Source organism: Gadus morhua, chromosome 2 (assembly GCF_902167405.1).
Source record: "Gadus morhua chromosome 2, gadMor3.0, whole genome shotgun sequence".
NCBI lineage: Eukaryota > Metazoa > Chordata > Actinopteri > Gadiformes > Gadidae > Gadus > Gadus morhua.
The window spans coordinates 27414922-27442445 of NC_044049.1; the positions used below are offsets into that span (position 1 = coordinate 27414922).

General features: G+C 45.2%; 1 protein-coding gene and 3 long non-coding RNA genes across 8 annotated transcripts; 3 read left to right on the forward strand and 1 right to left on the reverse strand.

The window, feature by feature from the left end:
- Positions 1-1575: 1575 nt before the first annotated feature.
- Positions 1576-6845, reverse strand: LOC115529636 (uncharacterized). Of its 4 annotated transcripts, none has more exons than XR_003973599.1 (4): positions 6724-6845; positions 3528-3677; positions 2416-2565; positions 1576-2166 (listed from the first exon to the last, which is right to left on the reverse strand). It is a non-coding gene; the product is annotated as an uncharacterized LOC115529636 (long non-coding RNA). The 4 variants fall into 4 exon arrangements; XR_003973601.1 differs by lacking the exon at positions 6724-6845 and adding an exon at positions 6485-6566; XR_003973600.1 differs by lacking the exon at positions 6724-6845 and adding an exon at positions 3878-4010.
- On the forward strand, positions 2491-3658 carry LOC115529650 (uncharacterized). The gene is made up of 4 exons (XR_003973603.1): positions 2491-2631; positions 2745-2820; positions 3229-3341; positions 3519-3658. It is a non-coding gene; the product is annotated as an uncharacterized LOC115529650 (long non-coding RNA).
- Positions 6846-12407: 5562 nt separating the features above from the next.
- Positions 12408-27364, forward strand: LOC115529647 (uncharacterized). Its single transcript, XR_003973602.1, has 2 exons — positions 12408-12439; positions 26557-27364. It is a non-coding gene; the product is annotated as an uncharacterized LOC115529647 (long non-coding RNA).
- Positions 18384-25443, forward strand: prkar1aa (protein kinase, cAMP-dependent, regulatory, type I, alpha (tissue specific extinguisher 1) a). 2 transcript variants are annotated; one of them, XM_030338487.1, is made up of 11 exons: positions 18384-18506; positions 19240-19422; positions 19931-20101; positions 21736-21827; positions 21911-21972; positions 22096-22142; positions 22635-22793; positions 23782-23842; positions 24342-24463; positions 24961-25042; positions 25158-25443. In XM_030338487.1, the coding sequence occupies exons 2-11, from the start codon at positions 19249-19251 to the stop codon at positions 25328-25330; spliced, it is 1143 nt and encodes a 380-aa protein (XP_030194347.1). In that variant the 5' UTR covers positions 18384-18506; positions 19240-19248; the 3' UTR covers positions 25331-25443. The 2 variants fall into 2 exon arrangements, with proteins under 2 accessions (XP_030194347.1, XP_030194338.1); XM_030338478.1 differs by having other exon boundaries at positions 18404-18506; positions 19235-19422.
- Positions 27365-27524: the final 160 nt, after the last annotated feature.

Genomic DNA, 27524 nt, shown 5'->3' on the forward strand with positions numbered 1-27524 from the left:
ATAGCAGTAAGATGTTTAAAAACATAACGTCTAACCTGGGCGAGTCGCGGTGTGTGCGTGTGTGTTCTTACCTGGGCGCGTGTGTCGATGCCGGAGCCGTTATGTTTGAAAACATAACGTGTTACCTGGGCGTGTGTCGCTGCGGTGTGTGCGCGTGCGTGTTAGTGGTGGATTTAATGATTCGTTTACGTGACCCGTTCGCGTGACTCAGTTCGCCGAGAGGAGTCGTTCGTGAATCGTTCGTCAGTTTGTTCGTTCAGTCGAGTTTCCGTTAGCACTAACTCCACTGAGTCTGACTGACTCAGCTGAGAACCGTGCAATGGCGTCCATTACCTGATGCGATTTACCGCTACCGGAAACCAGGCTGAGCGAACAAACGGTTCGCGAACGACTCCTCCCAGCTCAGTGGAGGAGGTGGAGGAGTCGTTCGCGAATGAGCCTAGTTTCCGGTAGCGGTGAATCGCATCAGGTAATGCACGCCATTGCGCGGTTCTCAGCTGAGTCAGTCAGACTCAGTGGAGTTAGTGCTACCGGAAACTCGTTCGTTCATTCAGTCGAGTTTCTGGTGAATCGAATGGTGAACGAGACGTCCGAACGAACGAGAGAAACGAACCGGTTCGGTTCATTCGTCCTAAAGACTCGTTCATTTGAACCGGTTTGCGAACCAACGAGCCAACAACGAGCGTGTGTGTTCTTACCTGCACGTGTGTCGATGGCGGAGCCATTACGGTTAAAAACATTACCTCTTACCTGGGCGAGTGTGTCGCTGCCGTTGTATTGGCAAGCGGTGTGTGCGTGCGTGTGTGTGTGTGCTTTCGTGTATGTTTGTGCACAGCTGCGTATGTGTGCGGTGTGTGTGTTCGGTGTGTGTGGATGCGGTGTGTATCTGTGTACTTGCGCTGTATGTATGCGTTTGCGTACATACATGGGTGAACCAACATATTGGTTCTCCCATAACGTAATGAAGCAAGCATGATCATCTTCTTCTTACTTTTTGAAGCAAGCATAATAATTTTAAGTTCGCAGCATTTGTATATGATAAGATTAGACCCTGAGGGTGATTCACACTTGATGCTTTATATGCGGACATCGATGTCGTTCAGACATCAGTAGAATCAAGGGGGGTGGGCCTGCAAGGGGCGGGATATGACGTACGGTCTAAGTTCGCAAGAGGCGGGATAAGTGCGGCCGCTGACACTATAGTTTGTTTTGGTTTGACTGCAGACAGCACGGAGGCAGAACGGGCAGAACTCATCGCCATCAGCTAACAGCTAAGGCAGCAACCTACCTAACTATAGTGAACTAAAGCACTGGCTTGTGTGGGGGAGGTGGAGGGGGGGAGGGGGGGGGGGGGGGGGTGTGAGGGCAAGATTACAGATTGTACATTGGCTACCTGACGTGAGAGATGTTTTTTTATTGTTAACAGAAGAATGCGTCATTGAGATTAAACATCTCTTCAAGTGATCTGGCCAAGAGAGGCAGCAGTAGCCTACAGTCACACATAGCCTACACATAAAACGTAAGAAAAATAAAACAACTAATACAGTCGGCAGGGGCGAGGGGGGATTTCAATATCACAAGACATTTCGGGAGGCTCAATGTGGTGGATAATGTTTAAAGAAAAATAACGTTTTGCAAAAAAGTGTCTATGATGGACATAAGGCTCAGGTGGGAGAGTGTGTCGACGGCGGGGCTGTTATCTCAATCTTGCCGTTGTTTTGAAACATCTGCATCCGCGCGTGTGCAGTGAGTTTATGCACGTGCATGTGTGTGCGTGCGTGTGTGCATGTGTGTGTGGTGTGTGTATGCGGTGTCCTGCGCTGCCCTTGTCTTGAAACGTCTGCATCAGCACACTCGTGTGTGCAGTGTGTGTGCATGTGCGTGTGTGTTCGTGCACGTGCGTGTGGATTGTTTGTGTGTGTGTGTATGCTGTGTTTATGTGCGTGTGTGCGGTGTATGTATGCTAACCCTATTATTATCACTAAATCTAACAAAAACAATATTTAACATTATCATTGCTATTAAATTAATACAATCAATGATATGATTATACTGTATTGTTATTCTGTTTAGGAGGATATGATTTAGACTCACTGAAGCGCAGGGAGATGAGAAGAATACTCAGCAGTCCGATGCTCACAATGACAGTGATGTGAAACCATAGAGCTGTTCAGGGGTAGGACACACACACACACACACACACACACACACACACACACACACACACACACACACACACACACACACACACACACACACACACACACACACACACACACACACACACACAGTCACTTCGGCTAAAAAAGTTTTATAAACATAAATCTTAAATATATTTGGAGGAAATCATACTTTTTTGGATCATTGTTTTGGACTGGATTATTTCTTTTAAATTCTGTATAAAGGGGCACCTACCAAATCTTCTCTTCCTGGTCTCCTCCCGGTCCAAAGACGTGTCCTCAGGGTCCTCAGAGAGCCCAGGGTTCGGTTCAGAGATGGTGACCATTGTTACTCTCTGACGGCTTCCACGGCGTCTGGACTTAGCCTTCTTCTTTGCTCTACCAGCTGGAAAAACAACGTCACTTGTTTTCATTCTGACCAATTATCAGCGTGCACTCCGATACCATCAGAGTAAGGAAATGTTTTTCTTCTACTGCACACAGACTCACGAACGCACTCAAGCACACGGACACACAGAGTATTGTCACACTGATATATTCATACTGCGTGGCTGTCATTCACAGTCCAGACTCCCTACGGTCTGCAGAATCCCTCCCCGTCTTGAAGAAACACCTGAAGACATCTACTGAGAACACCTCAGTAAGTGATGACTGGTACTGTGGCTCTCGTGTTTAGAACACACTTAAGCAGAGCAAGAACTGGTCTCTAGCATAAATGTTATCACACAGAATCACATACGTACAAACACAGTAATGGAGGGGGGACAACATGTGGCCTGCGTGTCACCAGGGTCTTTCACATCGGCCCACGCAGAAAATATGAGGACATGTATTGTGGGATAATTTGAGATATGTTCATATTAATGACAAACTTTATAGAATTATGTTAAATTCATAAGTTCACCTGATATTGCTTCAGTTAAATGAGCCACCATTATTAAAACACAAAATTGTTGATTAAATAAAACCATTGTCAATCTAATGTTACGTTGCACTACCCTTAATAATAAGTGATGAAAAAACTAAACTTGTGCTCTGCTCCCTAAAGTTACTCTGCACTCTGTTCCACGTATATAACGGACATATAACATGAAACACACAACTACTTGAGATGCCTATCAATAGTCCGTAACTCATGGGCGTAATCTCACGTCAAGTAAGGTAAATACAAGCTTTTTGTCTCAAACACACACATGTCTTTATTTAGGAGAATAAATCTGTCTATACGGTCACTGGTTCATCAGATCGGCCTATTTGACTTAAAACTTTTTCTAAAAAGTACATTTTAAACGTATGAATATGAAAATGCATTTTATTTATTTTAAATCCTCTCAAAAGGGCACCTACCAAATCTTCTCTTCCTGCGCTCCCTCCGGTCCAAAGACGCGTCCCCAGGTTCCTCAGAGAGTCCAGGGTCCGGTTCAGAGATGGTAGCCATGGTTCCTCCCTGACAGCTTCAGATACGTCTGCTCTCAGGAGTCGGCTCTGATATATCAGCTGGAAAAAACACGTCGCATGTTTTAATTCTGAGCAGTCGTCAGCCTGCAAATCTGATATAATCAATGTCAGGAAGTGACAGTTGACACTTATCAGAGTGAAGAGACTCTTATCAGATGTCTTCAGTTGACACACAGACTCACGGACGCATGCAAACACAAAAAATATTATTTTTCATTGAATATAAAGACACAACATACATAGGTATCAGAGACGTGTAGTGAGGCCCGTGGCTGGTGAGGCACTGACCTTTTCAGAGTCAGATTTACAAATATATGAACCCAATTGTTATGTAGTAGAAAAGGCGATTTCTCGTAGCACAGCCACACAGCCAGTCTTTTCGGCGGTACCACTCTGTTTGAAAAGACAGCGTTACTTTCTGTCCCGTAGTTTGAAGCAACCCGTTACACAGGCAGAGAGGAGGGCACTCCAAAGGGTCATAAAGACAGCTGAGAGGATTACTGGGACCACACTTCCCTCCATGGACTTTATTTACAGTCAGCGCTGTCGGAAAAGGGCAGTGAGAATCATTAGAGACTCCCTCCACCCAGCTCACCCTCTACTCAATAACTAACATTGTAAATACAGACTCAGACACAGTAGAGCGGACAGTGTCATCACACACACAACAAGATTCTTCAATAGCTTCTTCCCTGCAGCACTGCGACTGATGGCATTAACAGAGAACATCTGAAAAATACAATGTGCAATATTGTGTTTTGCTTATTTATTTTATTTATTTACTTAAATATATACTCCGCACCCTACCCCCACTTCCTACGTGCAACAACGCTGCTACATGTGGTGTCACAGTATGGTTGCACTGCTGAATTCAATTTAATTTAATATTTATACACATTTTTTAATTTTAATCACTATCTATTGTGGTGCTCTCTGAAATGCAATGCACAACATGCAATTTGTCCTTATCTCAATTTTTAAAACTTTTTATATTTTTTATTATAACTATTTATTGTGCTTCTCTCTCTCTCTCTCTCTCTCTCTCTCTCTCTCTCTCTCTCTCTCTCTCTCTCTCTCTCTCTCTCTCTCTCTCTCTCTCTCTCTCTCTCTCTCTCTCTCTCTCTCTCTCTCTCTCTCTCTCTCTCTCTTGCTCCATGGACCTGCCATTACTGTACCAGGGGGTACAGTAATGGCAGACATAAAATACAGACACAAAAAATACAAAATGCAGCATTAGATTAAATAAAAAGATTATAAAGAGCACACGCACTAGGTGTTTTATTAGCTTTCCCATTTCTAGAACATAGATAGTGGATAGTGATAAAAATTAAAAAATATGTATACATATTAAATTAAATGGGGGTAGGAAGTGGGGTAGGGTGGTGAGTATATATTTAAATAAAATACAATATTGCACATTGTATTTTTCAGATGTTCTCTGTTAATGCCTTCAGTCGCACTGCTGCAGGGAAGAAGCTATTGAAGAATCTTGTTGTGTGTGTGATGACACTGTCCGCTCTACTGTGTCTGAGTCTGTATTACAATGTTTGTTATTGAGCAGAGGGTGAGCTGGGTGGAGGGAGTCTCTAATGATTCTCACTGCCCTTTTCCGACAGCGCTGACTGTAAATAAAGTCCATGGAGGGAAGTGTGGTCCCAGTAATCCTCTCAGCTGTCTTTATGACCCTTTGGAGTGCCCTCCTCTCTGCCTGTGTAACGGGTTGCTTCAAACTACGGGACAGAAAGTAACGCGGTCTTTTCAAACAGAGTGGTACCGCCGAAAAGACTGGCTGTGTGGCTGTGCTACGAGAAATCGCCTTTTCTACTACATAACAATTGGGTTCATATATTTGTAAATCTGACTCTGAAAAGGTCAGTGCCTCACCAGCCACGGGCCTCACTACACGTCTCTGATACCTATGTATGTTGTGTCTTTATATTCAATGAAAAATAATATTTTTTGTGTTTGCATGCGTCCGTGAGTCTGTGTGTCAACTGAAGACATCTGATAAGAGTCTCTTCACTCTGATAAGAGTGTCAACTGTCACTTCCTGACACTGATGATATCAGATTGCAGGCTGAACTCGTCGGTTTGAGAATTATGCTCCTTGATTCATCTATGGCAATTAAGTATGTTTGTTACAAACTGGAAGAGTTGTTAACTAATAATAATATATTTTACATGATCATCACCTGGCTAACTGGGAAGGGGGATTGTCTCTATTATGCGGTTATGTTTTGCTTTTTTATTTAAATAAGGACATTTATGTCCATTGTTTGCTTGATAAACCGTTGTGTTATCACGTTGACCCTTTCTGTTAATTTTCTTTTCAAAACCGAGCACATTCTAGACCGTAGTCTAGTAGAAGGGAACTACACCGCACTAAATAAGAAAAAAACCCTCTTAAGTTTGGCAACATGGTAAGAAACCATTAAAGATAATCCAAAAAGCCAAACTGTTTCAACAGCAGCCGTTATGTCATACCATTTGCCCTGGTGATAATGATTCTCTCTCAGTATACTCATTTTCGCTGTTCTGCTAAATTCATGCATTCCAAACTGTTAATCAGTCAAACACGACTACTGTCTCTCCATTGATGAAAGGTTTAGTCATGATCAGGTGTGACTAACGAGAGAACGGAGCTCTCTGACCAGAGACCAGCCACTGATAGATTTAATAGATTTATAATATGAATTATGATATATTGTATTTGTCTGTATCATAATACATAAGGCAAATAGCAGCCTATAGTTTCCGTCAAATTGAATGCAGAGGCTGACATGAACGGACGAGGACATTGTCGTCATATTGTGAAAAGTAAAATCAGTTGGTAGAAACAAACCTACAGACAGCTGCTGGAAACCCTGACATGCCAAGGGATCGTCTTCAACCGTTTGAACGACGCAAGAGACACACAAAACGAGGCATCACTGAACCGCACATACCAACAAACACATCATACATGATTGGACCGTCAGTCGACCAAAGGTCTGGCCTGACCAATCGCATTCGAGGACACGCAGCTCATGTCTGATGCGTTTCCGACAGCGGTGAAGCGCGGCGGCGGCGGGGGGCGGGGGCTGACCTTTCTGACGTAGGAGGCGGCGTCCTCCTCGTTGTAGGCCTACACCTCGGCGCCCCCGCACCACGGGGTTCATGGGGGGGAGACCTCCTCCTCGCGGGAGTCCGAGCGGGAGCCCGAGGCCTTCTGCTGCAGCAGCATCTGCATGCTCTCCTCCTGGTGGCGCGGGCCGAGGCCCAGAGGGGAGCGCTCGGTTAGTGGGCGCTTCCATTCACTCACTCGTTGAGGACTTTAACTGCAGCATTCAATCGGGAAACCTCAGGACTATTTAGACATATGTATGTTTTAAAGGTGACTGTAGATGGTCTGTATTTCTAAGCCATCTAAATCTGTTCTAATGGTCCCGGAAAAAAAAGCTTCTAAATCAACATTTTACATGCGTAATATGTTACGTATTTTAAGAATCTAAACTACCCACACATAGACCCAATGAAGCAGGACCAAACATATAAGCCGTAAATACCATACATAGCCACAAGGGGAGCATGACCTTACTGAAGGCTGTAATAAATACTTTAGCCACAGAAGGCAGCACCACAGACCAGGCGAGAAAGCTGAGGGTTATCTCACATCGGCTCCCCCCACTACTTCCGGACGGCGCTGTTCAGACCATAAAAGCCTACAGATCCAGATTGTCTTCAGAAACTCCCGGTAGCTATTGGACAGGGTTAGGTCTATTGATCAGCTAGGGGTCGCTCAGCACGTGTTTAGAATACATCTTCAATCTCTCTTTGCTTCAGAGTATCAGTTTACCATACCGAAAATACTTTATACAAATAAAGTCTCTTTAAAGCTATTCCTTTGGATTCGATCACTTTCCTTGAAGAACTACGTAATAAATATAATATAATTTTTGCCAGTTTCAATATCAGTTGCTAGTCAAATGGTTAATTAAAAATCGAGAAGGTTGGTGAGTCCACGAGGACACTAATATTAAGTTATCCCGCCAAATGATCAAAAACCAAAATCACAGCATACAACTGCAGCAAGCCCAATGTGAGAGCAGCACATCGGTCATTCGTACAACACGACGCTGAAGTTGGCATCCGATTCGCAGCATCCGATTCGGCTTGAAAACCACTTAGAATCTTCAAATCGGTCCTGATTGAAAACCACTACACCTAGACTCTTCAAATCTGGACTACATTATCACAGTGAGGCTATACATTATGTAAAACATAGTTTCAGTTTTGTGAAACCTTTACCCTATTTGTGAAAATGCAATACAGGCTTATTTGAATGCTTTTTAGGGGTCCAGACCGCATTGCATTTTCACAAATAGGTTAAAGGTTTCACAAATCTGAAACTATGTTTTACATAATGTATAGCCTCACTGTGATAATTTAGTCCAGATTTGAAGAGTCTAGGTGTAGTGGTTTTTAATCAGGATCAGTTCTAATGCGGTCTGGACCCCTAAAAAGCATTAACATGTGCCTTTATTGCATTTTCACAAATAGGGTAAAGGTTTCACAAATCTGAAACTATGTTTTACATAATGTATAGCCTCACTGTGATAATTTAGTCCAGATTTGAAGAGTCTATGTGTAGTGGTTTTCAATCAGGACCCGTTCTAATGCAGTCTGGACCCCTAAAAAGCATTAAAATGAGCCGGTATTGCATTTTCACAAATAGAAAAAAGGTTTCACAAATCTGTAACTATGTTTATTATAATGTATAGCCTCACTGTGATAATTTAGTCCAGATTTGAAGAGTCTAGGTGTAGTGGTTTTCAATCAGGACCGATTTAAAGTGGACCAGCTGCTGAATCGGATGCTGCGAATTGGATGCCAACTTCAGCGTCGTTCAGACAACAGCATATAATATCCCAACCCAGTCGCCAAGAAAAAACGTTGACGGTGTACGTTTCCATGAACACTGGATACGTAGCATTTCAACGTAAAAAATAGCATGTTATACCTACAGTATCCACGCGTGCCGCTGTGGAGGCGGGTTTCGGGGTTTGGGTTTCACGGCTTTCGCGGCAAATTGTGGACACGATTGTTTAGGGGGGGGGGGAGGAGGAAGTAGACTGTTGTTGACCGGGGGGGGGGGGGGGGGGGGCGACACGTTTGTTGAGGGGGGGGGGGGGAGACACGTTTGTAGGGAGGGGGGGGGGCACGCTCGACAACGAGAGTTGGTTTTTATTGAACGCTCGACAACGAGAGTTGGTTTTTATTGAACGAGACTTCAACACGGAACAGCTGCACGAAACGATGGTCACGTCACTCTCGGTGACGGTGTCGACAACAATGAACACACGAACAATGTTAATAGAACAACACACAACCACATAATATCCCGAACCCATTAACCCCACTTAATCCTAACAACAAAACAAGTTAACAAAAGCCCCTTTTGTCAACTGACAACCCCAATTCCCAGAATCCCCCGCGGCTCCGGAACACGGCGTAGCCGATATTAATCTTTATTATCTGAATGGGAAATGCAATATTTTAGGACAGATACACCATTAAACGCGTTTCTAATTACATTTCTAGCGAGAAATGTACATTTTCCTTACATAATCTTCAGTCAGTGAATGTGTATGATCTTTATTAATCTTTATTATCTGAATGGGAAATGCAATATTTTAGGACCGATTCACCGTTAAACGTGTTTCTAATAACATTTCTAGCGAGAAATATACTTTTTACTTGCATAATCTTCAGTCAGTGATTGTGTCTGATCTTTAGTTTTATAGTTATTAGGATTTGATCGGCTCGCTCGCATGTTTCAACGACGTCAGGTTGTTAGGAATAGGGACGCTGCTTTCGCTAAACTAGCAGCTCACGTGCTTCCTGCGTTTGTGTTATTAAACTGTTACTTTGTGTAACTTTTAATGATATCATCTTGTTAGAAACACGTATATCTGAGAGACAACCCAGTCGCCAAAAGCATACGTTGACAGTGTACGTTTCGTGAACACTGGATTACGTCGCATTTCAACATAAAATAGCGTGTTATACACACACACGCACGCACACACACGCAAGCACACACACGCACACGCACACACACACACACACACACACACACACACACACACGCACACGGTGCATTTCGCTGCTAAAACAACAACAAAAAAATATTCCCTAAAATATTATTACTAAAGAACCGTTTTCCAAAGAACGAAATGTAAACCAATGCATTCTGAATGGGAGTGTTTCTCCGATTTTTCCATGCTACACAGAACGAAATGTAAACCCATGCAAATAAAGACTTCATGGTCATAATAATTTAAATATCATTAATCTCCTGAGTGTGTTGGGTGGTATTCTATTTTTTTCAACGGGGCTGGTGCCGTCTCCTTTTGACCTTTTGACCCCAGACTTCTGGGGGAATAGCTGAATCAATTCATTAGTCAATCAGAAGCATGTAAATATCTTCCCGGTGGCGTAGGAGGACGAACAAGGTGTCCTTCAACATCTACGCTTCCAGGCGATTGCAACGGTGCCACACATGAGCATATTCGAACATGTTTAATGGTAGTAATTAGCTGTCGAAATTGGAGGCCTTAATCAATAATGAGCAGCTATTGATTTGCTTCCCGATAAAAAATTGTGACAAATTACATGTTATTTAGCATCTACACATTGAGCTGAGTCCAATGACACCAAGCATGACACTCTAGCTAATGGTAACATGTATTTTACATGGTACACCTAGGTCTAGGACATGATCTCGGTGTAGCAAGAGGGCGAGCTTGATCTCATTGGACTCAGCTTAACGTGTAGATGCTAATTAACATGTAATTTGTCAAAAATCTCCATCGGGAAGCAAATCTATAGCTGGTCATTATTGATAAAGGCCTTCAAAAACGACAGCTAATTACTACCCCGAAACATATTCAAATATGATCATGTGTGGCACTGTTGCAATCGTCTCGAAACGTAGATGTCAAAGGACACCTTGTTTGCCCTGTTGCACGACCGGGAAGATATTTTCATACTTCTAATGGATTGATTCATATTTTAAGGTTCTCGGAGTGAGACTTTAAGCGGCTGCAGCAGAAGTGTTGAGACGAAAGATGATATCAAGACATTAATAGAATATTCCCATTCACATTATGATTCTTCGTCATAACATCCGACCAAACATCCTTTACATTCACCGAGCGAAGATTATGAAAGTCCAGGCCCCCCCTTCCTGCACTCGGGGTCCGACCGGGCCAAGTTTCGGTGCGGGGGTCCCAGTTAGGCCCTAGAATATGGTATTCAAATTTCAGGGCGGTAGGACCTTCCTATCTCAAAAACTGTTTTTCCACCACATTCTGAACCATTAGGTCTCGCAGGCAACACTTCTGAAGGGGCTTTGTCCAAATGACAGTCCATTTGGGAAAACTTTTTTTCTCTATGGGCTAGAACTACAAATCTTGGATATGTCGTTCTCGGGGCCCCGGGAAATGTGTGTAAACATTTTAGCATCCCTAGCTATCTCGAAAAGGCCGGAAAAGGGGCGTGACCTCCAACAGTACAGTCACTGTACATAAGACAGAGGTTAGTTATAGGCCCCATTTTTTGCAGGATGGAGGTGTACATTTGTGGCTTAATGTGTGTAGACACAGCTGGCCTGTGGCCACGTCTTTGAAGTCTGGGGTCAAAAGGTCAAAAGGAGCCGGCACCACGCCGCTTATGAGATAACAAAAAACGAATCTGTATTTCTCTCATAACATTTTGTCATTATTGAAGAGAGGCCTGATTCTCAGATATGCATGTTGGACTGTTAGGGTATAGGTCTGGGAAGAACTTCAGGCCAAAATCTTGCAAGCGAGCCGCTGGGTGCAGGTGCAACGAGATGGAGCACTTGCTGAGTCATTTCCTGTAGGGCTGGAGCCACAGGTTGAAGCGTATATGCGTCCTTTGAAACCCCCTTTGATATATAAGAGACCCCAAGGTACAGTTTACTTAAATGTTCTCGCCTCAGTCACCTATTGCATCACTTCCTTTAGGGCTTCGGCCTCCTAATTGATCATTGTAGTATAATTGAATGCCCTCTTTCATATTATATGATACTTCCACCACTGGGACGTGGCAACAACTCTCCAAATCCATATGGGGAGGGGGGGGGGGGATGCTTTTGGACAGTAGGGGTGTACACTAGACATAAATAGGAAGCAAACTCAGGAGAAGGAATGACCTCTCACAAATATTTATTGAATAAATTGTTTCAAATAACCCTGCCTCGTTAAATCAATGAACTTGGTGTTTTGCTTTCAAAAATAGGTTATAGAAGAAGTCTAAACTGCAGAAAATAAAAACATCCAAGCTGCCTTTTAAGGATACCTCGGAATATCTGTCTATTTTTTAACCGTCGGACCCCAGTTTACGACAAAAACAACACAATTTACGGCAGCTCCTTTGCCGCGTGGTTTTTAGAGCCATGTAAGGATTAGAGGGGGAGGTCGATAGCAACCACCATAGCAACCATGACGGTCAAGTGACTGGATGCAGCCCCGCTGAAAAAAATAGAATACCACCCAACACACTCAGGAGATTAATGATATTTAAATTATTATGACCATGAAGTCTTTATTTGCATGGGTTTACATTTCGTTCTGTGTAGCATGGAAAAATCGGAGAAACACTCCCATTCAGAATGCATTGGTTTACATTTCGTTCTTTGGAAAACGGTTCTTTAGTAATAATATTTTAGGGAATTTTGTTGTTGTTTTAGCAGCGAAATGCACCGTGTGCGTGTGTGTGTGTGTGTGTGTGTGTGTGTGTCTGTGCGTGCGTGTGTGTCTGTGCGTGCGTGTGCGTGCTTGTGTGTGTGTGCGTGCGTGTGTGTGTATAACACGCTATTTTATGTTGAAATGCGACGTAATCCAGTGTTCACGAAACGTACACTGTCAACGTATGCTTTTGGCGACTGGGTTGGCTCTCAGATATACGTGTTTCTAACAAGATGATATCATTAAAAGTTACATAAAGTAACAGTTTAATAACACAAACGCAGGAAGCACGTGAGCAGCTAGTTTAGCGAAAGCAGCGTCCCTATTCCTAACAACCTGACGTCGTTGAAACATGCGAGCGAGCCGATCAAATCCTAATAACTATAAAACTAAATATCAGACACAATCACTGATTGAAGATTATGCAAGTAAAAAGTATATTTCTCGCTAGAAATGTTATTAGAAACACGTTTAACGGTGAATCGGTCCTAAAATATTGCATTTCCCATTCAGATAATAAAGATTAATAAAGATCATACACATTCACTGACTGAAGATTATGTAAGGAAAATGTACATTTCTCGCTAGAAATGTAATTAGAAACGCGTTTAATGGTGTATCTGTCCTAAAATATTGCATTTCCCATTCAGATAATAAAGATTAATATCGGCTACGCCGTGTTCCGGAGCCGCGGGGGATTCTGGGAATTGGGGTTGTCAGTTGACAAATGGGGCTTTTGTTAACTTGTTTTGTTGTTAGGATTAAGTGGGGTTAATGGGTTCGGGATGTTATGTGGTTGTGTGTTGTTCTATTAACATTGTTCGTGTGTTCATTGTTGTCGACACCGTCACCGAGAGTGACGTGACCATCGTTTCGTGCAGCTGTTCCGTGTTGAAGTCTCGTTCAATAAAAACCAACTCTCGTTGTCGAGCGTTCAATAAAAACCAACTCTCGTTGTCGAGCGTGCCCCCCCCCCTACAAACGTGTCTCTCCCCCCCCCCCCCCCCCCCTCAACAAACGTGTCTCCCCCCCCCCCCCTCCCCGGTCAACAACAGTCTACCTCCCCCCCCCCCCCCCCCCCTAAACAATCGTGTCCACAATTTGCCGCGAAAGCCGTGAAACCCAAACCCCGAAACCCGCCTCCACAGCGGCACGCGTGGATACTGTAGGTATAACACGCTATTTTTTACGTTGAAATGCTACGTATCCAGTGTTCATGGAAACGTACACCGTCAACGTTTTTTCTTGGCGACTGGGTTGCAACATCCAATACGAAGGTAACCGACTTCAGAGCAGAGCAGAATGCACACGAGACTCCCAAGATGTCAGCTCATGATTGACACCTCACCTTTTACACTCTGTCAAAGTACTCTTTGAGGAAAGCCATTGGCCGGTCGGGCCGCGAGGTGCACAGCTGGACGATGCAGTCCTTCAGGAGCAGCTGCTGGATGTTGTGTTTCTGCACGTACTGCTCGCACTCTCTCATACTCCTCTCTTCATCGCTGCTCATGTTGCCTGATGTCATTGTAGCCTTCTGTCCTGGCGAAGGAATGGAGACAGTGGATGTTAGGATAAAACATTGCATTTGAACATGGTTCAATTTGAGTTGTTTATTTTGGCATCTTCAACCAATATTGACTGTATTGAGTCCTTATTTTAGTAAAACCGTGATAACTTATTTGTATTACAATACTTTTATATCATGCACTGTTAGGGTTGCCAACCGTCCCGTAAAATACGGAATCGTCCCTTATTTGGCAATTAAATGTTGCGTCCCGTATTGAACCAATACGGGACGCAATTTGTTCCGTATTTCCATAAATGTCCAATACACATGTCTGTCACACACACAAATACTAAATCTAACAATAATGATCAAAACAAAACACAGGGAATACTACGGTCAGCAAAATTGTCGCGGCGGGATCTACGCAAGACCCGCTCCGGTCATCTGTGTGTCTGCGCATGCGTGTGGTGGTCACGGTTGCCTAGCGACAGACACCACACACCGGCGCTGCTCACAAAACCCGCGCCTTTTAAAAATGTCTACTACACCCGATACTCCACCACGTCCTCAAAAGCGTAAACGCTTTCAGAAGTACGGACGTGAGTGGGAAGACGCACGTCCTTGACTGGACAGCGTCAGTGGAGATGTTTACAAGGCAAGTTGTCAAATATGTCGGCGAGTGTTTTCAGTGGCGCACGGTGGGCTGTCTGACATCAGACAGCATGCAACAGGAGAGCAACACTGCAGACACGAAAGATCACAGAAGACCCAAGCGTCAGTGTCACAGTTCTTCATACCCCAATCATCTCCTGAGGTTGATACGGTATGGGACATTATGTTGTGATTGATTTCCTATCTGGTTGTGCTTTTGCCAGAACATCGCAGTGCATGGGCAGAGCCTATTTTAGTAAACTGTTGTGGTTTGATTGATTGTTTAGGATGTTGAGTTTTAAAAGTCGAATGAACGACCATTTATTTAATATACAGAAGTATATAAATATTATATATGGCCATTTAAAGAACAAATCATACTAATGGATTATCAGTTAATAAATAAATAAACACATTTGTTAAAAGAAAACCTTTATTCTTTAATATACATACATTTCCTAGATTAAAAATGTTTGTAGAGCTTTCTGTGTATTCTGTGTCACAATTTTTATATTTTTGAGGAATGCAGTTTTCAGTGATCATTACATCAATTATATTATTAGTGTGGATTAACTGTTTGGATGACCTGACTTCTTTTCGAGTGACAAGACAGGCAGCAGACAAATGTTCAATTTGATCAACAATATGTCATCCCACTCCTCCTCTCTATATTACCGCAGCTGAGGTGACACAGGTGTACCACAAAGACACAACCTCAGCTACAACAGTGTTGACTGTGCACATAAACTGAATCAAAAGATTCTCCTGGATTCAAAAATTTAAAAAAAAAAATGTATAGGGACAACAATGGCAGAGTCAGTGGTTAAAGATGTCCTTGCTCCAAAGGCAGTGGCTGATGTTTTCAAGGCCCTAACATCAGATAAACCCCTCCCATTTTCCATTCAGACAGATGCATCAAATAAAGGGAACAGGAAGATGTTCCCCCTTGCTGTTCAATACTTCAGTCCAGAATGCGGGGTCACCAACAAAATGCTGGATTTCATTGAAAATGCAGATGAGTCCGCTGCTGGGATTGTAGCTCTCACAGAGCAGTCGCTTGACAAATTTGGCTTATCGTTGGATCATGTGACAGCATTTAGTGCACTGCAGACAACACAAATGTGAATCATGGAATTCACAACTCTGTCTTCACCAACTTGAAGAAGTAACAAAAAGATCTGCTGCAAGGAAACTGCCATGCCCATATTTTGCACAACACAGTGAAGCATGCTCTTGACCAGCTCACTTTAGATGTGGAAAATGTTGTGCTGAAGGTCTATGCCTTCTTTTCCACATCTGCCAAACGAAGAGAATCACTCAAAGAGTTTTGTAGGGTTTATGATGTTGAGTTCCAGGAAATTCTGCAACATGTCACAACCAGGTGGCTCTCCCTTAATCCAGCCATCACCCGGCTAATGCAAACCTGGATTGCACTGAAATCGTACTTCATCAGCCTGGGGGGAGGAGTGTCCTAAACAACTTCAAGCATTGTTAAAGTTCAGTGAGGACTCAACTGAGGAAGATGGAGACATTGTGGAGGTTTACCTTCTTTTCTGCAATAATATCCTCTCTCTCTTTGAGGAAGTTGTAAAGAAGCTGGAGAGTGATGAAACCACCTGTGTTGAGTTATATTCCATCATGGAAAACTTCAAGCAAAAGCTCACACAGAGACGAGATTAACAGTTCTATGGCTACTTAACTAAATTGAAGCTGCAGCGTCTCCGTCCACTTGATGCTGACATGGCAAGGGCAGATTTTAGTGCATTCCTCAACACAGCACTCTCATATGTTGAGAAATGGTTCAACTTTTCGGAACACTACTGGTTGTTCTCACTGCAACCTCTCTCTCTGCACCATGGCACCATGACCTTTACTGACATTGAGAGGGTGACCACCAAGCTCAACCTCATCCATAAAGTCAACATGGATGAACTTTATGATGAATGCTCCACATTAAAACCCATTCTGAAGAGGCTCAAAGAAGATGCTGAAGATGAATGGAAGTCCAAAGGTGTGGCTGCCAGGTGGGTGGCTCTCTTTCGAGTAGCTGACCTGCCAAACATGTTGTCTATCACCAGACACATCCTGAGCATCCCAGCATCCACTGGATGTGTGGAAAGGATCTTCTCCAGAATGGCCAACAAATGGAGTGACTGCAGGAACAGGTGCTCCACAGAGCTCATGAGAAATGAGCTCCTGATCACTCTCAACTTTGAGCAGTCCTGTTCAGAGTTTTACAACAGCGCTTTAAAAGACAAAGAGTTACTCAGTGCTGCAAGGAGTAACAAGAAGTACACCTGGAAAAAGAAGTAACAGTTTTGAGGGGTGGAGTAATGTTGAGGGAAGGAGTAATGTTTTGCACTCTCTTTTCTTACATAAGTTTATAAGTGTTTTTGTTGTTTATTTGTACTGGTTTTTTTTGTAAAAATGTTCAAAGAGAGTCCCTATAGTTATGCACTTAAAAAGTAACATGAAGTTCTCAGTTTATTTAGTTTATATTTTAAAAGTTCATTGCTGCACACGCCACACAAAGAGATTTCATTCAAGATTTAATTGACTGCACTTTATAAAAGAATGTTATGTGGTAATAAAGCATTTCAAGCTTTAAGTATGACTAATTCCTTTCTTGATCAACCCTTTACTAAAAACACCAGCACAAAATAAAACATACCACTGCTGCGGGCGCCCCGCCCCACAGGAGTCGGGCCCGTGGTGGCCGTCCCTTATTTTAATTTCTGAAAGTTGGCAACCCTATGCACTGTTATAATCTGGTTCGCTTTACAAGTAGCCTAAATGTCAACCGCTTGCTCATAACGATTATATCACACATATCTGGCTTAAGTATGAATTTAGCGTGATTAACACGAACCATCGGGTATTATATTAACACTCGGGTACTACAATAATGACCAGACCGCTGCAACACGACATTGGACCTGACACAAACGTTCGTATGTGTCAGGTGAGGTCCATGGTCACCAATGGAGGAGATTATTGATCTGCTCCGAAGCTTGGCCGATGATGTGGAGAACAATTGTGTTGAAGACACAGATGCAGTAGATAGAGTGCGTGTTCTGGGAGATAGGATAGACGACTTATCCTCACTGGTACGTTTTGAGGCCAGTGTGGTAAACCCAAAGATTTGCCAAGTGCTACAGGCACTGGGTGCGAAACATGAGGGTCGGGAGACCCACCGTGGAGATACCATTGGAGGCAATAGGAAGTGACGTATTTCCCGCCCAGACGCTGATTGGCTGATACGTTTGTCACTTTGCATATTGACTTTTTGGAAAACGTTTTGGATTACGTTTTGCCAAATCTTTTGCAAAGCGTTTTGCGGATTGAACTGTCATTTGAATATCGCTCCCCACGGAGCGTGGCGAAGTGGATTGCAATGACGGGGACGCTATAGCTTTTCAATCTGAATAAAGGAACTCAAAGAATTTGACGTAATGTTATTCTATTTTCATTGTTATAACTTTTGCAAATTTAATTGAGGATTGCATTGTCCCTCTGCATATTAAAATACACTTTGAATAACGTATTTACAAATTACATTATCAAATTGCATAATGAATTGTCAATTGCATAATATAATTGCAAATTGCATTGCCATTTCAATTTTGCTCCATATGCTTCCATAGTCCCTGGCTGCTGCTATGTAATGTTCTGGTGCCGGCAGATCCGGGGTCAGATAGACAGATAGTCAGTCTGAAAGCCAAAAAGGAGTCAAATATGGATATGCCTTTTGCGTTTTTCGTCAGTTTTTTTTTTTTTGTGTGAAATTATTTTGATATGTATTGATTTTAGGATTCTAGTTCATTTCACATAGGATAGCCTCATCCAATGGTCTATATTCTCGCGCAAAGCATCATGGGTAGGATATTACCAAACAGAAGAGGAAGAAGGGGTAAATAACTGACCCAGCCCTTAAAATACAACCTTTTCTATTCTTTGGTAAGGATTCAGCAATGCTACTGGCTATGCGAAAAAGCAACAAAAAAAAAGCGATAAAGTTTCACCCGATATCATGGCTCTGTTTGTGTTAGCTGCGCTGCTATTCATGTTTTACCAAAAAAAACGCAAATGCCTAGCTAGCAGAGCTAGCTCCTTCAGGTCCCCACGACGAGAGAAGGGCAGAAAGTGTTGTTGACATGTTGTGGATGATGTGAGGCTCCTGTCAGCTCCTGGCATCCAGATAGCTTCATGCATTTTAATATTCCTGTTCTTTGTAGCTGGCTAGCCCTCAGTATTGTAAAGCTAACAGTTTGATCGCGTCTGTTGTGCCTTTTATTTTTTTATAGGAACTCTTTAACTCTTCGACTTTGCTTTACTTTGTGAATGTCGTGTTGGAGCGGTCTGGTCATTATTGTAGTACCCGAGCGTTAATATTATTAATACCCGATGGTTAGTGTAAATAATCACGCTAAATTCATACTTTAAGCCAGATATGTGTGAGATAATCGTTATGAGCAAGCTGTTGACATTTACTTGTAAAGCGAACCAGATTATAACAGTGCATAATACAAAAATATTGTAATACAAATAAGTTATCACGGTTTTACTAAAATAAGGACTCAATACAGTCAATATTGGTTGAAGATGCCAAAATAAACAACTCAAATTGGACCATGTTCAAATGCAATGTTTTATCCTAACATCCACTGTCTCCATTCCTTCGCCAGGACAGAAGGCTACAATGACATCAGGCAACATGAGCAGCGATGAAGAGAGGAGTATGAGAGAGTGCGAGCAGTACGTGCAGAAACACAACATCCAGCAGCTGCTGAAGGACTGCATCGTCCAGCTGTGCACCTCGCGGCCAGACCGGCCAATGGCTTTCCTCAAAGAGTACTTTGACAGACTGGAAAAGGTGAGGTGTCAATCATGAGCTGACATCTTGGGAGTCTCGTGTGCATTCTGCTCTGCTCTGAAGTCGGTTACCTTCGTATTGGATATTATATGCTGTTGTCTGAATGACCGATGTGCTGCTCTCACATTGGACTTGCTGCAGTTGTATGCTGTGATTTTGGTTTTTGATCGTTTGGCGGGATAACTTCATATTAGTGTCCTCGTGGACTCACCAACCTTCTGGATTTTTAATTAACCATTTGACTAGCAACTGATATTGAAACAGGCAAAAATGATATTATATTACGCATGTAAAATGTTGATTTAGAAGCTTTTTTTTCGGGACCATTAGAACAGATTTAGATGGCTTAGAAATACAGACCATCTACAGTAACCTTTAAAACATACATATGTCTAAATAGTCCCGAGGTTTCCCGATTGAATGCTGCAGTAAAAGTCCTCAAGGAGTGAGGGAATGGAAGCGCCCACTAACCGAGCGCTCCCCTCTGGGCCTCGGCCCGTGCCACCAGGAGGAGAGCATGCAGATGCTGCTGCAGCAGAAGGCCTCGGGCTCCCGCTCGGACTCCCGCGAGGAGGAGGTCTCCCCCCCCATGAACCCTGTGGTGCGGGGACGCCGCCGCCGCGGGGCCATCAGCGCCGAGGTGTACAACGAGGAGGACGCCGCCTCCTACGTCAGAAAGGTCAGCCCCGCCCCCGCCGCCGCCGCGCCTCACCGCTGTCGGAAACGCACCAGAAATGAGCTGCGTGTCCTCGGCCACGGGGTCGGATGCGATTGGTCAGGCCAGACCTCTGGTCGACTGACGGTCCAATCATGTATGATGTGTTTGTTGGTATGTGCGGTTCAGTGATGCCTCGTTTTGTGTGTCTTTTGTGTCGTTCGAACGCTTGAAGGCGATCCCTTGGCATGTCAGGGTTTCCAGCAGCTGTCTGTAGGTTTGTCTCTACCAACAGATTTTACTTTTCACAATATGACGACAATGTCCTCGTCCGTTCATGTCAGCCTCTGCATTCAATTTGACAGAAACTATATTATAAATCAATTAAATCTATCAGTGGCTGGTCTCTGGTCAGAGAGCTCCGTTCTCTCGTCAGTCACACCTGATCATGACTAAACCTTTCATCAATGGAGAGACAGTAGTCGTGTTTGACTGATTAACAGTTTGGAATGCATGAATTGAGCAGAACAGCGAAAATGAGTACTGACGGAGAGAATCATTATGACCAGGACGAATGGTATGATATAACGGCTGCTGTTGAAACAGTTTGGCTTTTTGGATTATCTTTAATGGTTTCTTACCATGTTGCCAAACTTAAGAGGGTTTTTTTTCTTATTTAGTGCGGTGTAGTTCCCTTCTACTAGACTACGGTCTAGAATGTGCTCGGTTTTGAAAAGAAAATTAACAGAAAGGGTCAACGTGATAACACAAACGGTTTATCAAGCAAACAATAAGGACATAAATGTATGTCCTTATTTAAATAAAAAAGCAAAACATAACCGCATAATAGAGACAATCCCCCTTCCCACTATAGTTACCCAGGTGGTGATCAGGTAGAATATAATGGTAATGTTAATTATTAGATATGAATCAAGGAGCATTATTCTCAAACCGACGAGTTCAAGTTGTTTTCCATTATCCTGCATTTAATGAGGTAACCTTTGTCATTGTGTTTTTTTTAGAAACTTTTCTGCTGACATAGTTGTAAGCCTGCTAAACTCCCAGAAGAAAGTGTTGGTGTTGAAACTGCGGTCTCAACAGTCTCCCTGTGCAGACTGCCCCTCCCTCCCCCCCCAGGTCTCAACAGTCTCCCTGTGCAGACTGCCCCACCCATCCCCTCCCCCCCAGGTCTCAACAGTCTCCCTGTGCAGACTGCCCCCTCCCCCCCCAGGTCTCAACAGTCTCCCTGTGCAGACTGCCCCCTCCCTCCCTCCCCCCCAGGTCTCAACAGTCTCCCTGTGCAGACTGCCCCCTCCCTCCCTCCCCCCCCCAGGTCTCAACAGTCTCCCTGTGCAGACTGCCCCCTCCCTCCCCCCCCCCCCAGGTCTCAACAGTCTCCCTGTGCAGACTGCCCCCTCCCTCCCCCCCAGGTCTCAACAGTCTCCCTGTGCAGACTGCCCCCTCCCTCCTCCCCCCCAGGTCTCAACAGTCTCCCTGCGCAGACTGCCTCCTCCCTCCCCCCCCCCCCCAGGTCTCAACCGTCTCCCTGTGCAGACTGCCCCCTCCCCCCCCCCCAGGTCTCAACAGTCTCCCTGTGCAGACTGCCCCCTCCCCCCCCAGGTCTCTGTAATCAGCCCCGGTTTCACCTTGTGCCGCAGGTCATCCCAAAAGATTACAAAACAATGGCTGCCTTGGCCAAGGCCATAGAGAAGAATGTGCTGTTTGCCCACCTGGACGACAACGAGCGAAGGTAAGGGGACCAATCATAGAACAGAATCCAATTCAGGATTACTTCTTATCTGCTTAATGTTAACATGGAGTTATTTTTTTCAGTGACATATTCGATGCCATGTTTTCGGTCAACTACATCGCTGGTGAGACGGTCATTCAACAAGGTGCGTGTAACTATGTTAATTTCCATCTGCGTCTTATGACTTCCATTACTGTGATGTATAATACGTATAAGTGTTGTATGATGATGCATCCTGATGCACATGCCTTCTGTTTCTGCACGTTAGGCGACGAGGGGGACAACTTCTACGTCATCGACATTGGAGAGATGGATGTACGAGAGCCATGTTATTAAACCTGACGCCGTGTGCATGATTAACCATTCCTTATGTTGTACCATCAAAGTGGGCTTGTACCAGACAAATGGGTTAACGGATGTGTAAAGTCAGAGGGAGGACCTCCCACGAGTCTGTCCAGTGAGGCCATTAGGAGATGTCGCCATCTTTGTTAATAACCATTAATGTGATAGTGCACCTCAATCCACTTTCTATGTCCAAGGAAATGTAAAGACAGATTAAGGCCCAATCCCATTTCTACCCCTCCCCTCCCCCTTGTTTTGAAGAGGTAAGGGGAAGGGGTTGGGCCTTAGGCCCAACCCCTTCCCCTTACCCCTTCAAAACAAGGGGGAGGGGTAAGGGGAAGGGGGAAGGGGTAGAAATGGGATTGGGCCTTAGCCTCAATGATCCACACATTAGTCTCAGTCTCACACGTCGACCCGGTCTGTTTGCCCTCCCCCCCCCCCCCCCCCCCTCCCTCTGCCCCCCAGGTGTACGTCAACAGCGAGTGGGTGACGAGCATCGGGGAGGGGGGCAGCTTCGGGGAGCTGGCCCTGATCTACGGGACCCCCCGCGCCGCCACCGTGGGGGCGCGCTCCGACGTCAAGCTCTGGGGCATCGACCGGGACAGCTACAGGAGAATACTCATGGTGGGCGGCCCCACCAGAGTCCGGGCACTGACCCCCCCGCACTGAGCGCTCTCATGACGGGGGGGTTGAAGGATTGGTTGTGAACGTTCAACGGGTGGACTGCATTTATGTGATGCTATTCTAACCAGTGGCCACTTAAAGCGCTTTACAATATTGCATAAGATTCACCCGTTCACCCACCGACGGCAGCGTCAGCCACGCAGGGCGACAGCCAGCGCGTCAGGAGCAGTCAGGGTGAGGCGTCTCGCTCAGGGACACCTCGACCTCAGCTAGGAGGAGCCGGGGATCGAACTAGCAACCTTCAGGTTACCAGACGACCCGCTCTGCCTCCTGAGCCTCATGCCGCCCAAGTACTTTGTTTAGTGAGACTCTGGTCTCTAAAGCATGGGGGGGTGAATTGTAACTATTCGATACCTCCTAAAGACCAAGTATCAGTCATTTAAATGTACATTTTGGGCATCTAGACGTTTTTTTAACGACATACAATCAGTACATTTTTCAGAAGAAAGGAAAAACAACTATTTATCGCTGTAAGTTCAGTAAGGATGTTGATAGAAACAAGTGCCAAGCACTTACAATTGCTAGGTTAAACCATTCCCCTTATAGCAAATAAAGATGGCTCGGAAAAGATGCTACACGATGTTAGTCAAGTAGATCCATTTGTGACGTGCACAATCAGACAAGTCATAGTATGTTTGAAGAATGTCAATGGTACGGGAGATGGCATACCCCCGCCAAGCATTGTTTAGTAAGCACGTAGTTACTTTGATTACCACATTTAATAGGTTATGAAGCATAATAATTATTTGCACATAAATGTCTTTTTCAATTCGTAAGCTTATGTAGAACCAAGTGATTCATTTGAATGTGCTTTTAGGACTTCAGCCAATCCAAATGTATGGTTGTAATCGTTGACGCTCTGGACTTTGCAGTTACACTGGTCATTATTGTATTTCCTAATGACCTCAACATTTGTTTCCCGTTTCAGGGGAGCACATTGAGAAAGCGCAAGATGTATGAGGAGTTCCTGAGCAAAGTGTCCATTCTAGGTAAGAGTTGGCAAACATTTATGTAAACATCATGTAGTAGGTGTATGTCATCATCCTACCTCAATGATGATAGTAAATATTCATATTGATCAATTATTATATCACTTTTTAAGACTTTTTTTAAATCCAGATTTATCGATGCATAGTTTTTGTAACTTTGGTAATAGACATTAACACCTCATCTGAAGATGGCTTCTTGAAGTGTAAGTGGACCCGTTGTTTCAGCTCGAAGGTTTTGGTCGAGTCAGGCCTGAGTGGGAGGAGTTATAAGCCTGGTTACCAACCACAGCAGCTCAGTGATGCCAAGGGCGGTCATTGTCTACGAATGTTCAGATAAGCAGCGATTTATATGAGACGCCCTCGCCTCGCGCCGTGGTGACGCACCTTAAGTGTCCGCGAGGCTAACCCTCTTGGGCGCTGCGCCGACCGAGCGAATCGCCGCCCACACCCCCGTGTCTCCCTCACCCCCGTGTCTCCCTCACCCCCGTGTCTCCCTCAGAGTCCCTGGAGAAGTGGGAGCGTCTCACCGTGGCCGACTCCCTGGAGACGGTGCAGTTTGAGGACGGCCAGAAGATCGTGGTGCAGGGGGAGCCAGGAGACGAGTTCTTCATCATCCTGGAGGTACCCCGCCGCCGGCTCCGGCACGCCGTATATTCACCCCCAAAAGGGTTGTTCAGGGGCCCCCCAGAGGCCCCCAGGCTCCGCGTCGTCACACCCAGGGGTCCTCTGCTGAAGGAGGGGGGAGGACCTCTGGGTTTGTGCTGGTGTCGGCAGGGACTTATTTGTGTGCCTGTGTCCTACGTTTCCCAGGATGCACTGCTCCTCTCACCCTTGTGTGCGTGTGTCCTACGTTTCCCAGGATGCACTGCTCCCTCTCACCCTTGTGTGCGTGTGTCCTACGTTTCCCAGGATGCACTGCTCCCTCTCACCCTTGTGTCCTACGTTTCCCAGGATGCACTGCTCCCTCTCACCCTTGTGTCCTACGTTTCCCAGGATGCACTGCTCCCTCTCACCCTTGTGTCCTACGTTTCCCAGGATGCACTGCTCCTCTCACCCTTGTGTCCTACGTTTCCCAGGATGCACTGCTCCTCACCCTCTCATTGTGCGGTGTGTTTCAGGGCTCGGCCGCCGTGCTCCAGAGGAGGTCTGAGAGCGAGGAGTTCGTGGAGGTGGGACGGCTCGGGCCCTCCGACTACTTTGGTGAGTGGGAGCCTCCGGTCCACCCTACAGACAGACGGACAGACAGACAGACAGGCAGACAGAGGCACAGACGCCCCCCCCCCCCCCCTCACGTCTGTCCTGCGCCCCCCCCCAGGCGAGATCGCCCTGCTGATGAACCGTCCGCGCGCCGCCACGGTGGTCTCCCGCGGGCCCCTGAAGTGCGTGAAGCTGGACCGGCCGCGCTTCGAGAGGGTCCTGGGGCCCTGCTCCGACATCCTGAAGAGGAACATCCAGCAGTACAACAGCTTCGTCTCCCTGTCTGTCTGACCCCCCTCACAACCTCCTGTCTGTCTGTCTGACCCCCCCCCTCCCTCCTGTCTGTCTGTCTGTCTAACCCCCCCCCCCTCCCTCCTGTCTGTCCTCCCCCCTCCCTCCTGTCTGTCCTCCCCCCTCCTGTCTGTCCCCCCCCCCCCCTCCCCCCTCCTGTCTGTCCCCCCCCTCCCCCCTCCTGTCTGTCTCACCTCCCTCCCCCCTCCCGTCTGTCCCTCCCTCCCTCCCTCCCTCCCCTCTGTCAGGGGGGAGACATACAGCCCCCCCCGGTCCCCTTCCTCTGCTCTGAGGGGGTCCAGGCCCTTGTTCTTTTGAGGGGTACGGTCTCCTTCATCCAGAGAACTGGACCCCGCCCTGAGTCCTGAGCGCTCCCCTCAGTATAACCCCGCCCCCCTCAGTATAACCCCGCCCCCCTCAGTATAACCCCGCCCCCCCTCTCTCACAGCTTTGACATTGAGCTGTGTTGATCTTAGTATTGCCAGTATCGGGGCGGGCGACCACACAGGGTCACCTCCCCATCGGTCCAGCGTTGGGCCCACCAGGTGATGACAGTGTTGTGCCTCGGCCCAAACACAGGCCGGTGTCTTACTTCGACAGGCCAGGTGGCTGTACTACGAATATACGCTTCATGGCTGTTGAACCTACGCGCAGAGTTCTCTTCTTTTGTCCATGTGAGAGTACACGGATGGTACTGGTGTTGCACACCCCCCGTCAAAACACGCCTTTTGACTCAGACAAAGCGCCAGGATGTTTTTCATCAAAGTGTTAACCCCGGGCTTATTATGTAAAGGAAAGCGTTGATCTGAATTCCACCTTTTTACATGTCTCGTTCTTTGGAAGGATGTTACTTTTACTTATTAGGGATGTGTGCAGTTTGTTTTCCCCCACTAGACTGAAGCCTTGTGCTAGCTCTGTCCCCCCCGGGCCCCTCCCTGATTTAGAAGAAACCCCTTAACGTCCGTTGATTAGTTTTTAGATGCAGAGAAACAACAGTTCAGCAAGAAAATGGCCAAAAGCCGCTCTTTGATTGTAAATACAGCTTCTCCGTGAATCTATATATTAGGAAAAAAAAAAGACATATTTTTTGCACAGTTTGTGATATGTATATCTATATAATTGAAAAAGAAAAGTTTATATCCTAGTTACATAGCTTTAGTTTCCCTGCCATTTCAAGCAAGCACAAGTAAGGAATAGATTAAAATAAAGATGCTACCTCTTGGGAGGTGTGTGTGTGTGTGTGTGTGTGTGTGTGTGTGTGTGTGTGTGTGTGTGTGTGTGTGTGTGTGTGTGTGTGTGTGTGTGTGTGTGTGGAGCTAGACCGAAACGTTCCGTGGCATAGAGTCTGACACCAGGTTAACTTTGTCGTTCCATCGAAGGCAGTGCCAAACATAAAGCTATGGTGCTCATGTTGTCATAACGTGTTGATTCAGAACGGGCCGTTGATTGGCCCCCTCTCCCTTCGGCCCCGCCCCACGCCGCGTGTTACGCCTGTTTCTTTCTCCTTCCTGTTCAGAAGAGGATCATTACAGTACTCGTCAGGCGCGGCTAGTGTGTTTTAGTGTGAAACATTCCAGCAGTGTCTTATAACAAAGAATCATTCACGGTCCAGTGACTCCAGTTACTAAAAACCATCCACTTTTAGTTTGTTCACGTCGGATCACAAGTCCTATCGTATAAATCGACGTGATGTTTCTCATCCCTCATACCAGGAATGTTTGATCGCTAGGCGACGGGACAACTCTGTGGTTACTTCATATTGAGATTCCAGTTGGTCACAGAGAGAGTGGCAGTATTTTAGTTAAGTTAAACATTTTGTAATACTCAACGATGGGATTTTTGTGTAACTTGGTCTTCTCAGTTTGTTGGGTCTCTGACAGCTTCGGTGAGGGATTTAATATCTTGGTGTGCAAAGGAATCTTGGGTGTTTTAAAGACTGAATGATTTTCAGATTACTGCAATTGCTGTTAATTTTTAAATGTAAGCCTTCAGTGTTTTTGCTATTAAAAATTCCTGTTATGGCATCAAATTAAAGTGTTGTGTATTTTATTAACCTTTGACGTGGATCACTAATTATTAAAATTGACAAATGTGGTATGGAACCATTTTGGTATTGCAGACAAAGACAAACAGTTGAAATAATCATCTTCTAAGATCAGTCTCCGTAGTCTGAAAGAAAATGTAACTAATTATG

Excerpts from the sequence above, each read along its gene's own strand:
- prkar1aa (XM_030338487.1), top strand. The coding sequence starts at position 19,249 with ATGACATCAGGCAACATGAGCAGCGATGAAGAGAGGAGTATGAGAGAG. Across the intron at positions 19,423-19,930 it reads ACTTTGACAGACTGGAAAAG|GAGGAGAGCATGCAGATGCT; the intron begins GTGAGGTGTCAA and ends CCGTGCCACCAG. Across the intron at positions 24,464-24,960 it reads AGTTCTTCATCATCCTGGAG|GGCTCGGCCGCCGTGCTCCA; the intron begins GTACCCCGCCGC and ends GGTGTGTTTCAG.